At 49.5% G+C, this 14,537-nt stretch overlaps 1 protein-coding gene across 4 annotated transcripts in view; it reads right to left on the reverse strand.

Moving 5' to 3' along the window:
- PCGF3 (polycomb group ring finger 3) overlaps nt 1-14,537 on the reverse strand; it is a 56,216-nt gene that overhangs the window by 15,153 nt on the left and 26,526 nt on the right. For all 4 annotated transcript variants that reach the window (XM_043573232.1, XM_043573231.1, XM_043573233.1 and 1 more), the window contains 2 exons: nt 6,770-6,880; nt 5,743-5,831 (listed from right to left, as the gene is read on the reverse strand). In XM_043573232.1, coding sequence (XP_043429167.1) covers nt 5,743-5,831; nt 6,770-6,880 — 200 coding nt within the window. The remainder of the gene's footprint in view (nt 1-5,742; nt 5,832-6,769; nt 6,881-14,537) is intronic.

Here is a 14,537-nt window from a genome sequence, read left to right on the forward strand (position 1 = left end):
TTCTCCAGACCAGAGCCGGGTGCATGGGCCTGGTGGGGAGGGAGCCCGCTTGGGCGTGATAGCGATCTCAGGGGTGCACTGGGAGAGAGCGGTCCCTCCTTTGGGTACTGTGGGAAGAAGGTGTATTGCCCTCCTCAAGGACAAAAGACCTTGCAGGTGACAGCCAGATGCCCTTTGTCGGTTGGGCAGAGTGGCGCTATTCCAGAACCAGGACCGTGTAGAATGTGACTCTTTAAGACGTCAGGTTTTGAATCTCAGCTGAGTGCCCGGGAGGCACGGGAGACTGTGGAGCGAGACAAGCTGGCCTCCCACGCTGCTCTGTGAGGACCACCTGAACAGCGTGGTTTGGGACACCCAGTCCAGGGAGGAGAGACTGGGGTGTTGCCATTTTTCTCCCAATCACCAACCAGTGGGGCTTCAGGGAACAGGACAGCGGCCCCCAGTGGAGGCGGGGCCTGCTTACACCAAACCCGCCCCTCCGTGCCTGGTAATTGCGTATGGACCAGAGTGAGATTGACACTGACCCGACCAGACGGCCCCTCCTCCAGACCAGAGCTGCCACCGGTCCCAGGCGCCAACATGGAATCGTCCTGTGGTTTTGTTTGGTACTTTTTAACATTTTAATATTATTATTTTTTTCTCTTCTCTTCTCTCTCTTTTCCCTTCTTTTTCTTTCCACTCTCCTCTTTTTTTCTCCTCCCTTGGGAATCAGCCTCATGGTTTCTGATTTGATTTTTGGTTAATTCTTATTATGTATTTTTTTTCTTTTTTTTCTTTCTTTCTCTGTTCTGGTTGTTTGTTTGCTTAATCAGGCATCTTTATTCTTTTTACCTTTTCTGTATCTCTTTCTTCTTTATTTTCCTCTCTCTCTCTGAATTAAGCCTTATAGTTTCTTCGATTCTCTGCCTGGTCTTTTTTTTTTCCACACCTTTCATTTCTCTCTTTGTATGGGATAATGTTTCTCCCCCTCTCCTTTTTCCTTTTTCCAGGGTTACTTCAACAAACAAATCAAAGGACACCTGATGGAAGGCCCAAACCACCACTACAAATAGGGAGCAACAAATAAAGCAACCAGAGTCACAATAACAGACAGCATGCAACACACTCCAAAAACACCTCCTTAAGGGTCAGGCATTGCACTCTGTATGGCTTCTTTTTAATATAGTAGTGCTTGCAGGTGCAGGGCACATAACAAGCTTTTAAAACACATAAGGGACAGAAAACTAGCCAAAATGACGAAACGGAAGAATTCTCAAAAGAAATTCTGGGAAGAAATGACACCCAGAGAATTGTTCAAAACAGATATACACCACATGTCTGAACAAGAATTTAGAATAATAGTCATAAGACATTAGCTTGGAAAAAAAAGCATAGAAGACAGCAGAGAATCTCTTGCTGCAGAGATCAAGGACCTAAGAAATAGTCACAATGAATTAAGAAATGTTGTAAATGAGGGGCAAAATAAACTAGATGTAGTGACAGCAAGGATGGAATAAGCAGAGGAGAGAATAAGTGAAAGAGATGATAAAATTATGGAAAATGATGAAGCTGAGAAAAAGAAGAAATTACTAGACCACGAGGGGAGAATTAGAGAACTAAGTGATTCTACGAAACCTAATAATATCTGTATCACAGGAGTTCTAGAAGAAGAGAAAGGGGAAGAAGGTTTATTTGAACAAATTATGGCTGAAAACTTCCCTAGACTGGGGAAGGACACAGACATCCAAGTCCAGGAGCCACAAAGAATTCCCTTCAAAATCAACAAAAACAGGTCAACACCACAACATAGCATAGTGAAACTGGAAAAATACAAGGATAAAGAGAGAATTCTGAAAGCAGCTAGGGACAAATGGTCCTTAACCTACAAGGGTACACATATAAGGGTAGTAGCAGAGCTGTGCGCTGAACCTTGGCAGGCCAGAAGGGAGTGGCAGGAAATACTCAATGTGCTGAACAGGAAAAATATGCAGCCAAGAATCCTTTATCGAGCAAGGCTGTCATTCAGAATAGAAGGAGAGATAAAGCCTTTTCCAGACAAACAAAAATTAAAGCAGTTCATGGCCACTACCAGCCCTGCAGCAGATCCTAAGGGGGACTCTGAGTGGAAAGCAGCAAAGACTACAGAAGACCAGAGACATCACCGCAAGCACAACCTAAATTACTGAAGTCCAACTGTAACGTGACTTTCTCCACAAAGACGCAGCTCTGCAGACTACTGTGGAAAAGAGCATCTTCTGCCATGTTCATTCTAACATATGTGTCCCTCCTATCCCGACTTTCTTAAGGGTTTTTATAAAGAAACAATGCTGTATTTTGTCAAACGCTTTTTCTGCACCTATTCACAGGATCATATGGTTTCTATCCTGTCTTCTACTAATGTGATATATCACGTTGATTGATCTGCAAATACTGAACCAGCTCTGCACCCCAGGAGTGAATCCCACTTGGTCATGGTGAATAATTCTTTTAATATTAAAAACATCAAAAAAAGCCGTATATGAAAGGCCTACAGTTAAAAACTGAGAGCTTTCCCCCTGAGATCAGGAACACAACAGGGATGTCCACTCTCACCACTGTCATTTAACATAGTGTTGGAAGTCCTAGCCAATCAGACAACAAAGTGAAATAAAATGCATCCAAATTGGCAGTTCGAAGAAGTCAAACTTTCACTTTTTGCAGATGACATGATACTGTACATGGAAAACCTAAAAGACATCACCAAAAAACTGCTAGACCTGATATGTGAACTCTGCAAAGTCACACGATATAAAGTCAATGGACAGAAATTGGTATACACCAATAATGAGGCAACAGAAGGAGATACCAAGGAATCAATCCCGTTTAGAATTGCACCAAGAACCACAAAATACCTAGGAATGGGGCGCCTGCATGACTCAGTCAGTTAAGCAGTCGATTTTGGCTCAGGTCATGATCTCGCGGTTTGTTGGTTGGCCTCTCTGCTGACAGCTCAGAGCCTGGAGCCTGCCTCGGATTCTGTGTCTCCCTCTCTCTTTGCCTCTCCCTCACTTGTGCTCTGTCTCTCAAGAAGAAATAAATGCTAAAAAAAAATTAAAAAAAAAAACAACAACCCAAACAACCTAGGAATAAACCTAATCAAGGAGGTAAAAGATCTGTATGCTGAAAACTATAGAAAGCTTATGAAGGAAATTGAAGAAGACACAAAGAAATGGAAAAACGTTCCATGCTCATGGGTTGGAAGAACAAATACTGTTAGAATGTCAATACTACCCAAAGCAATCTATCTGCACATTCAATGCAATCCCAATCAAAATAGCACCAGCATTCTTCACAGAGCTAGAACAAACAATCCTAAAATGTGTATGGGATCACAAAAGACCCCAAATAGCCAAAGTAATGTTGAAAAAGAAGACCAAAGCTGGAGGCATCACGATCCCAGCCTTGTAGCCTGTACTACAAAGCTGTAGTCATCAAGACAGTATGGTACTGGCATAAGAACAGACACATAGATCAAGGGAACAGAATAGAGAACCCAGAAATGGACCCACACACGTATGGCCAACTAATCTTTGACAAAGCAGGAAAGAATATCCAATAGAATCAAGACAGTCTTTTTAGCAAATGGTGCTGGGAAAACTGGACAGCAACATGAAGAACGAACCTGGACCACTTTCTTACACCAGACACAAAAATAAACTCAAAATGGATGAAAGACATGAATGTGAGATAGGAAACTATCAAAACCCTAGAGAAGAAAACAGGCAACAACCTCTCTGACCTCAGCTGCAGCAACTTCTTACTCGACACATCTCCGAAAGCAAGGGAATTAAAAGCAAAAATGAACTATTGGGACCTCCTCAAGATAAAGAGCTTCTGCACAGTGAAGGAAACAATCAACAAAACTAGAAGGCAACTGACAGAATGGGAGAAGATATTTGCAAATGACATATCAGATAAAGGGTTAGTATCCAAAATCTAGAAAAAACTTATCAAACTTAACACCTGAAGAACAAATAATCCAGTGAAGAAAGGGGCCAAAGACATGAACAGACACTTTTCCAAAGAAGACATCCAGATGGCCAACAGACACATGAAAAGATGCTTGACATCACTTATCACCAGGGAAATACAAATCAAAACCACAGTGAGATACCACCTCACATCAGTCAGAGTGGCCAAAATTAACAACTCAGGAAACAACAGATGTTGGTGAAGATGCGGAGAGAGGGGAACCCTCTTGCACTGTTGGTGGGAATGCAAACTGGTGCAGCCACTCTGGAAAACAGTGTGGAGTTTCCTCAAAAAATTAAAAATAGAACTACCCTATGACCCAGCAATAGCACTACTAGGAATTTATCCAAACAGGAGTGCTGATTCACAGGGGCACATGCACCCCAATGTTTACAGCAGCACTATCAATAATAGCCAAATTATGGCAAGAGCCCAAATGTCCATCAACTGATGAATGGATAAAGAAGATGTGGTTTATATATACACTGGAATATTACCTGGTGATGAAAATGAACGAAATCTTGCCATTTGCAACAACGTGGATGGAACTGGAGGGTATTATACTAAGTGAAATAATTCAGTCAGAGAAAGACAGATATCATATGTTTTCATTCATATGTAGAATTTGAGAAACTTAACAGAAGACCATTGGAAAAGGGAACGGAAAAGTAAGTTATAACAGAGAGGGAGGCAAACCATAAAAGACTCCTGAATACAGAGAACAAACTGAGGGTTGATGGTGGGGGTAGAGGGGTGGGCAGGAGGGGAAAACGGGTGACGGCATCGAAGAGGGCACTTGGGATGAGCACTGGGTGTTGTATGTAAGCGATGAATCACGGGAATCTACTCCCGAAGCCAAGAGCACACTGTATACGCTGTATGTTAGCTAACGTGACAATAAATTATAATAGATACACAGATAGAAAAGACAAAAAAAAGACAAAAGATATGATTTGCAAATATTTTCCCCCACTCTGTGGCCTTTTAATTTTCTCACTGGTATAGGATGCTGTATTAAAAGCTGGGTAGGAATGGCTATAGGGCTTGATCAAATGCTCTCAACAGCATCTCTGTGATGGTTTTCTTTTTTAAATTGGTAATGCAGGGGCGCCTGGGTGGCGCGGTCGGTTAAGCGTCCGACTTCAGCCAGGTCACGATCTCGCGGTCCGTGAGTTCGAGCCCCGCGTCGGGCTCTGGGCTGATGGCTCAGAGCCTGGAGCCCGCTTCCGATTCTGCGTCTCCCTCTCTCTCTGCCCCTCCCCCGCTCATGCTCTGTCTCTCTGTCCCAAAAATAAATAAACGTTAAAAAAAAAATTTTTTTTTGAATTGGTAATGCAGTAAATGACGTCTGCACAGATTTTCCTCAGTGTTGCACTTTTTCTTTTCCTTTAATACACGACTGGACCGTACCTTCTTTTATATAATATGGGCACTTGCACGGAAAAACGCCCGGCACCAAATTTTCCCACCTGTGGAGTGATGTGTGGAGAATGGACTTTAATGTTTTTATATTTAAGATGTTTTATAGTGAGCATATATTACCGTGGCAGTTAAAGAGAAAAAAGAAAGAGAAGGAAAAACTAAGACGCTGGACGTTTTAACATGTCTACTTGGCTGTTTGGCCTTTCCTTCCTAAGTGGAGGGAGCCCCCTGGCGGGACAGTCCGCAGCACCTCTCTCGCTGGGACGGGACGGGGTATGAGGCACCTGCAGGGGGCGGGCGGGGCGGCCGTGGAGGCAGAGCGCCACCTACCTGCTCGTCGCTCCTGTGGTAGTCATTGTCCTCCTCCTGCTTCTCCTCCGCGGCCTCTTTGTTCGAACTGTCATCTGCTTTGGTTTCACCTTTCAGCAAAAACAGAAGACGCTATATTATGAAACCCAGAATGCTAAACCGTCACTTTTTTAACTGTACGGTATACTCAAAATGCTATAAAAATTCACTCAAATAAGACAGTTGCACCTTTAAGAGCATATGCAACTGGGGAGAGCTGGTCTCCAAAGCACCTGCTAAAACTCCGTATTCTGTAAAGTGCAGGGGCCCCAGGAAGCTGAAGTCAGCTGTGCACGGGTCTGTGAGTGTGTGAACAAGGGCACAGCAGGGTGACAGGGACAGTGAAAGGGGCAGAGAAGCCCCCCACACCCAATACTATTCAATGCTTAACACACCAACTACCCGCGAGTAATGCAGGACTCCCACAATATTTATTGTTCCAACACTACTTTTAAAATGAAGACTCCGTTGTACGTAAGAAGTTGGGACAAGACCCCCGGCTTCCCAAACAGCCCCCAACTGCCTTCCTTCCGTCTCTGCAGGGCTCCACCTTTCCCAGGGGTCCCAGCCAGGACTTCTCCTTTCTTCTAAGATTATGGGAAACACACAGAGTGGTCTAGAAGCTTCTCAGGAATCCCTGTGCTCACTAGAAAAGTACCCTGGCATCAAAGATGTGAATAATTTGTTATGGCACGTAGATTTAAAAATACCACTAATTTTTCAGTGAATCCAAATGTCACTTTGCCATTCTACAACAGGACGGTTGAGGGGAAGTCTCAGGAGGCCCGCCTGCACTGCACCCCACCTCCAGGTACTTTCGGGGCCCCCATGCTTCCCTCACTTCGCCTACGCAGGACCCCGCTGTCCACAAGCCGTTTCTCAGCTCCGCCCCGCATTCCCATCGGCACCAGGAGTGCCGGAGGACGCCGGAGGGAGGCACAGGGCCACCTGAGAAAGGGGCTCATAATAAAGGCCGGCCTTGGCAGCAGGTGTGCAGAAGCCCACTCACCGTTCCGATGGGGATCTAGGTGCTGTTTCGCAGAACAGGTCTCCCCCTTGATGTCTCCAGGCACTTCCATGCCTAACTTGTGGTAGAACTCCCTCTGTTTTCTCATTTCCGCTATTAAAAATGAATATATACTCTTTAATCTTAAGGAGGCAACGAATCACATTAAAATGCTGTTCACCAACACCACATGAAGAGAACGACGGATCGGGATTGGGAGGTTTCGACGGCTGCCACTAACGAGAAGATAAATCTGGACCGAATCCTCGGGATCTTGGAGCGGCTGCCACCCCGCCCCGTCGATGCACAGACTCCCGGCTGCAGGACAGGGCAGCTGTGTGAAGAGAAGCCCCTCCCCCCGCCCCCCTCCCCCCCCCCCCCCCCCCCCCAAGACCCAAGACTGCTGTTTTCAACATGTGGCGTCTGGTCAACATTCTGGGACTCCTCAGGGGCACAGCAAACATGACCCGCTGACCTCTAGGCTGCTCGGTAGGAGACTCGGGCCTTCTAGCACCTCACGCCTACGGCCACAGCTTAGAAACCAGCAGTGCCCCTGATCCGCACGGTGCTTTCACAGCTAGATGGCCACCCAGGTGCGCCCGGCGGTGTGTAAACGCTGCCCCCTGCTGTCCGTGGCCAGCCATCACAGCTCGCCGCATCCGGAGGAGGAAGCCAGAGGAAGGTTCCCTGGGGAACAGAGGCCATCCACCCCAGGGCCCTGCGATCTCCTCCTCAGAAGCCATGCCAGTCAGCATTCTTGCGCCCCACAGTCAGCACTCCAGTCACTGCCGGCTACGCCGGAGGAGGCTCCCCAAACGGAGCGGGGGCCGGGCCGGACAACGAGAGGGCAGGAGCGTAGGACACAAGGCAGCTACGGATGGGCTTTTAGCAACAAGTGACTCTGAAGCGAACACCCGGGGAATGAAGTAAGTAGTCACTGCTCAGGGCCGCACAGCAGCAGCAAAGAAAATTCACACCCAAGTTGCTCCAACTAATAACCTACAAATCACTCTACGAAAAACATTTCTGTGGAGCTCACTTGGTAACTGTTGCACTTTTTACCTGCACGTCTGTCTTCTATACGCCATGAGCTCAACGGAGCCAGGAATACATCTTGGTCACATCCTGGACCCACACAGACGCTTGGCGTGCCCAGTCATGTGGGAGCGCATCGATGCAGGGGGTGGGGCTCTGGCGGAAAGAGGGTGGCCCTCAGAACTGAAGGGACAGCACTGCCGGACTAGAGAGGGAGGGGCTGCTGGAACCAAATACGGCAAGTGCCAAACCAAAAGGCTGGTCTGGAAAATTTGGATTAGCTTGAAAAGAAATCAAACAATCCTGTAAGACTGGCTCAGGAGTAAAGGTGTGAGACGGTGTGGGGCTGTTCCCAGGTTCTCCAAGAAGGGTGACGGAGCCCTGCTGGTCAGTGCGAGAGAGGATTCTCTCCTCACCTGTAGAAATGGGGCAGCTCCCATTACCTTGCTTTAATTCCCATTCAAACATTTTTCACCTGTCAGAATGAAAAAAGATTGAAAAGAACAATATTCTCTGCCAGGAATATGCCAGCATAGAAATGTTAACTGGGATGATTTTCAGCAAGGTAACTTGCTATTTAAGGGGCTCCTGGTGGCTCAGTCGGTTGAGCATCAGGACTCTTGCTTTCTGCTCTGGTCGTGACCCCAGGGTCATGGGATCGAGCCCCGGTTCGGGCCCTGTGCCGACAGCGCAGAGCCTGCTTGGGATTCTCTCCCCCTCCCTGTCTCTCTCTCTCTGCCCCGGCCCTGCTGGCGCACACCCTGTCTCCAAATAAATAAACCTTAAAAAAATGATACGGATCACATTTATTGATGTGGAGCCAGCACCACGATATGCTGTCATGCAAAGGACAGGTTATGTGATGTCATAGGTAAAAATTACAAGTCGTAATCCTGGTGTGACTACCATGCTGTGAGAATCCAGGGGAGCGATAACGCAATGTGACCCTGGGCACAAGCCAGTGTCCCTTCCTGACGCTCTCGGCACCTCCTCAATGACGAAGGGCACCTACGGGGCCCCGTGGCCGACCTCACACTCGGGTGTGGAAGGTGGACTGCATTCCCACCCCGGCCCCACCCACGTCCACGTCCACGCTCGCCATTCGGACTCAACGTCACAGTCAGAGCTCAGGCTGACAAACGTCTCTTCGAGGAGGGGATGTGTGAGCTTAGCAGCAGAACTGTGATATGAGGCAGGCACTTGTATAACAGGAAGAAGGCATACTTTTGTTGAAATATACACACGTCCACAAGCATAGTAAGTAATTGAGTACATTCTTGCTCCTTATCACTTTGAATAAATGGTCACCTGTCAGATTTGGAAAAACAAAAATTCTCACTTTACCTTCACTGCTGCTCCTTCCTGCGGGTCAGAGTTTCCGACCTATACTTCCTCTGGAGAACTTCGTGGAACTGTTCTTGCAAAGCTGGTCTAGAGACAACAAACTCCCTCCATCTCTGTTTGACTGAGTCTTTACTTCTCCACGTCTGGGGAGTAATTCCTCAGGGTGCAGAATTCTTGGTGGATGCCTTCCTCTCTCAACACTAAACATTTCACCCTCCACTCTCCTTGCAGGCACAGTTCTGGAGGAGAAGCCAGGTGAATTCTGATCTTTGTTCCTCTGTACTCTGGCTTGTTTTTGTTTCTCTGTAGCTTCAAAAGAGCACGCACAGGTGTTGTGCTTTTGGTATTTATCCTGCCTGGTGTTCTCGGAGCTTCCTGGATCCATGGTTGGGTGTCTGACATTAATTTGGGGAAAATCTCATCATTATCATTTCACTGCTGTTCCTTCTCACTCTTCTCTTCTGCTTCTCCTGTTCCCATCACACACACAACACACCTCTGGGGCCATCCCACGTCCTCAGAGATTTTGGCTTTGTTTTAGTGTGTGCTCTTTCATTTTCAGCCTCCGAGTCTCTGTTGACAGGTCCTCAACCTCGAGATCCTTCCACATACAAGTCCTGTTACTAGGAGGCCCACCTGAGGCTTTCTTCATTTCTGCCCCAGCATTTTTTGCTCCTTCTCGGCATTTCTCTCTCTCTGCTTCCACCGTCCACCTGTTCTGGCATGCAGTCCGCTTTACCAGTTAGAGCCCTTAGCATATGTATCACAGTTGTTATTTTATTTTATTTATTTTATTTTAAGATTCATTTTGGAGAGACAGACACACACAGAGTGTGAGCAGGGGAGGGTTAGAGAGCGAGAGACACAGGACCCGAAGCAGGCTCCGGGCTCCGAGCTGTCAGCACAGAGCCCGACACGGGGCTCGAACTCACAAACTGAACCATGAGATCATGACCTGAGCTGAAGCTGCCCAGGCACCCCTATCCCGGTTGTTTTAAATTCCAGTCTGACGACACCAGCATCCCTGCCATGTCTGGTTCTGACGCTTCCTCTGTCTCTAGAAACTGTGTTTTTGTCTTCTAGTGTGCCCTGTGATTTTTTCCTTGTGAGCCAGATGTGATGTGCCAGGGAAGAGAGCCGGTGTGCCCAGGCCTGCGGTGATGTGGGGCAGGGTGGGCGGGGGAAGGGCTCCGGGGGTGGCGCCTCCACACTGACCGTCACCAGAGCTTCCCAGCTGTGTTCTCTCCCTCGGTGGGGAGGGGTGAGCGGAGCTGACCGGCTCCCCTTGCTCAGGTTGGCTCTGGTTAACTAGTGTCCCCGGGGGCAGGCCTTGTTAGAAATATTTCAGAATGGCTCCTTTTCTACCCCCTGCTGGAAGCATGAGAGATTTCTCTCTGATATTTGCTGAGAGACCTCAGCCGAGCTCCTGGAGGTGACGTTCACGATACCGTGAGGCCCTGGCCATGATGACATCTCCTACAGGTTTTCCAGACTTGTCCACACGGGGCCTCCAGCAGCTCCACAAGCACAGCTCAGGTTTTCAGCCCTGAGCTGGTTCCTGCAGAGGCTTCTGCTCCGGGAAGCCGTGTCCCCAAATCCACTGTCAGTCTCTCTACTCTTGACGCAGAACTTTGCCCTGTGTCCCTCCCTCTTTATGATCCAAGAAAGCTGGCTGGCTTCTCAGGCTGTTCAGCTTTTTATTTGTTAGAACAAAGTGGAGACTTCCGAGTTCCTTATATGAGGAAGTAGAAACCAGAAGTCACGAAATTCAAAAACCAGTTATTATAACTGAGTACAATTTTTGTAATATAGGCTACTGACCAGAAGAATGGGCTCTTTTTAGGGGGAATAATATTTAATTGGCGTTAAAAGTTAGTGTTCCTTACATCAAAACCGACTCCACGTGTTCATCTCAATGATCTTTCACACATTTCATTTTTGGAAGTGTCCTTTCATACAGAAATGCTGACATCAGTCCACAAGCACGTGACTTTGTGTGGCTCGTGCGTCAGCGTGGGGGCGCTCAGGGAGCTCCGTCAGACTCCCCTCCCGGTGCTGGCCTTCGTGGCGCCAACCACAAGCCAGCGCACCCGGCAGAGGGCGGACGAAAGCTCCTCCGTGGCACAGTTAATGGACTCTGAAATATGGAAGCTGCCTTCGCATGTGTGTTGAGCTCCTGGGCCTGGAGCCAGAGCTCAGATCAGCCTGCGACAAACCTGAATGGGATCAGAGATCTCGCTCCCCCTCTTCTGAAAGCAGGATGTCTGAAGTCACGTAGCACGGACAGCACTCACTGCTGTTGAGCGACTTCACTCGCAACAGAGGTTTGCATACAAGTAGTCCTGTCGTGCCTTATGATGTTGGGCTGAATTCATCCCAACATAATGTTGGGAAACATTATCAAATCTTTAGCAAAAGCTAATTTCCACAGTCATTCCAGGTTAAAGGAACTTCTTTCCATTCCAAAAAACTTCAATTTGTCCTTAGCTCAAAATGACAACAACACACACACTCACCACTACTAAGCCACTATTAAAGTGCCGTCTGGGGGAGAAAGTCAGGGTGTTTAGGCTCCACTCCTGACAAATTCATCTCCCTGGTGCCAGTGACATCTGAAAGAGCGAAGGAAGCCTGCCGCGGACTCCGCTGATTCGGTGACCTAAGAAAGACTCGTCTTCCACAGAGTACCTGCTCTGATGCAGAATACGATGCCCTCTGAACACCTCACACTCTTGCCAGCTCGGTTAGTCTGTCCGAGTTAGCATCTTCCTGACCCCCAGACGCTTCTAGTGCCGCTGGACAGAACACGTCTTGGCAGACCCCACTTCGGGCTGCACTGAATTAGTATTTTCTCGACCCCCCGGACGACACTCTTGTCCGCAGCTGCTCTCTGCAGACTGTTCAGAGATGTTATTTCTTCAGTCACTTCGGACTCACCAAATGAACAACTGAGCAGACTGGCGACGCCAAGGCCAAGGAAAACCACTCAAAACCGCCTGCCTCGTTTTCTCGTGGACCCCTGATGTTGCCTCCCAGAGGCTCCCTCCCCAAAACAAGCCTGTCTTCTCTGGACGCACTGGCTCAGCGGCTACAATCAAACGAGATCTGATTAACTTACGTTACGAAGCGGCTTTCCTCGTTTGGCTTCACAAAGGAGTCAGTCAGAAACCTACTTCGATTGTAGCCTGATATCCACCTTTTATTTCCGCGATGAGGTATTCCGTTTGATATTTTCAGTTCTTTCCAAACGTCGCTTTCCTGTGCGTTGGGAGCGTCGTGTACTCGTCTGGCGATGCCTGCACACGCTCTGCCCCTCCAGCTCGGCACGGCCGCGCCTCATGGCGCAGTCGGCTCACGAGCACAAAACCGTCCACGCTTCACTGTGGCTTAAAAGGGCAACATCTGAAGTCCATACCTCCCTTCTTCCTGTTTCGACATGACGGGTACGAACTGGCAACAAGGACAGTCGCACCAGTGGCGCACATGGCTCCTGAAACACCGTCGAGTCAGCACTGCGTTTCTGAGCTCTGCAGCGCGAGGAGCGGCCACAGTGCACATCCCGTCGGCCGCCGGTTGCTGCTCTGCGTTGTGACGTGAACACAAACGGTACAGGAGCGAGCGAGCTGTGATTTTCACATCGCAAGTATTACTGACTTTTTTCTAACCGTTTAAAAGTATAATAAAGCATTCCTGGCTCGCAAGCCATGGAAAGATGGGCAGCAAGCCCGATCTGGCCTGCAGTTTGCCGACCCTGTTCCAGCCAGGGCGAAAAGGCAAGAGAAAGAAATAATGCAGAAGCCTTGGCCTAGCGATTGCACTTCCAGAACAAAGCCAAATACGTCCACCCACATCCACACAAAATTACGCGGAAGGTGTCACCGCACCCCCTCTTCTGTTAAAGCCAAGGACGAGAACGTCCCGAGTGTCCCTCAGGAGGCATACGGGAGTGAGCAAACCCCACGCAGCCACCCTCACGACAGGGCCCGGCCCGGCGTCCCGGCCATGCCGGCAGAAGAAGCCAGCTGGGCAGTGGGAGGCAAAGAAGGGAGGGGGGGGCTCAACACAGAAAAATAGTTTGATAAATTTTATAAAATGTTGCCTCTTTGGGGCGCCTGCGGGGGGGCTCAGTCAGTTGAGCGTCTGACTCTTGATCTTGGTTCAGGTCATGATCTCATGGTTGGTGGAATCGAGCCCCGTGTCGGGCTGGGTGCCGACAGTGTGGAGCCTGCTTGGGGTTCTCTCCCTCCCCCTGTCTCTCTCGGTCCCTCCCCTGCTCGCGTGCATGCATGCTCTTTCTCTCAAAGTAAATAAAAACTTAAAATGCTGCCTCTAAAAGACAGGTTTTTAAAAACTATCGAAAAAGGAAACAGACCACTGAACAATGAACTCTCCGGCAAAAAGGCCTTGTCTACAAGTGAACAGAGAAACCGAGCTGGTGCGGGGCCAGCAGCGGGGAGCGAACCCCGGGGAGCGGCCACTCGGGAGGCCTGGACGGCGGCACGGGCAGGCATCCTGCTGCCCCCGGCCCTTGTCAGCTGCAGCTCGTCTGCCAGGAAGGGGCCTCCGTCTGAGAAACCGGGTTTGCGACCGTTGGCACAAGCAGACAGACGGTGTGGAGGAAGCCCTCCTGCCGGGAAGGGTTTCCTTCTGCTTAGGGGCAGCAAGCGACCGAGAGCCCGAGCAAGAGAGAAGCTGAGCGCCTGCCGGAAGAGAAAACCTGCCCGAGGGGCAAGAGGGGGCACGTCCCACATGCAGGGTCATCACATACCCGCACCACGTTCTTCACAAACAAACCCTCCACTACAACTCTGTCACCGGGCGACCCCTACACTGAGGGCACCTGGACTCCGTGGGGAGATGGCCGGCACTGCCCGGGGCAGGAAGTCAACAGGAGGAGCCTGGGACCCACCCGGTCACCCCAGACTCCCAGGGCAGTATCGGGAGCTGCCGATGGGGGAGGGGGGGATGGGGGGGCGCGCGAGCTTCAGAAGGGACAAGGACCACGAAGCACTGTGAACACACGTGTACGTTTACATGGCCCTGACTGTGGCCGGAGAGGTCAGAACTAAGGCAGCGTGCCGTGCGCAAAGGAAAGACAGGCTCCGATCTGCCGGTCGGTACAAAACGGGCCTCAGGAACCCCGCGGTCCACCTGGCACGCGGGCCGGGCTGGGCGCCAGGACAGGCACGGGTTGGCCACTTCTAACGAATCGTGGACTGATGCTCTGCCGGGGCAGGGCGGCTGGGGTGACACGGGAGCCAGGCCGACTGCACCCATCCAGGGGGAATAACCCCCGGGGGTGGGCTTCCCAAAAACACGAGCCAGAATCCTGTCAGGCCTGCAGACGCCAGCGGTTCACAGGAATGGGGCCTCCTCAGCAAGTCCAGACTTG

This window comes from Prionailurus bengalensis, chromosome B1 (assembly GCF_016509475.1).
Source record: "Prionailurus bengalensis isolate Pbe53 chromosome B1, Fcat_Pben_1.1_paternal_pri, whole genome shotgun sequence".
In the NCBI taxonomy this organism is placed as follows: domain Eukaryota; kingdom Metazoa; phylum Chordata; class Mammalia; order Carnivora; family Felidae; genus Prionailurus; species Prionailurus bengalensis.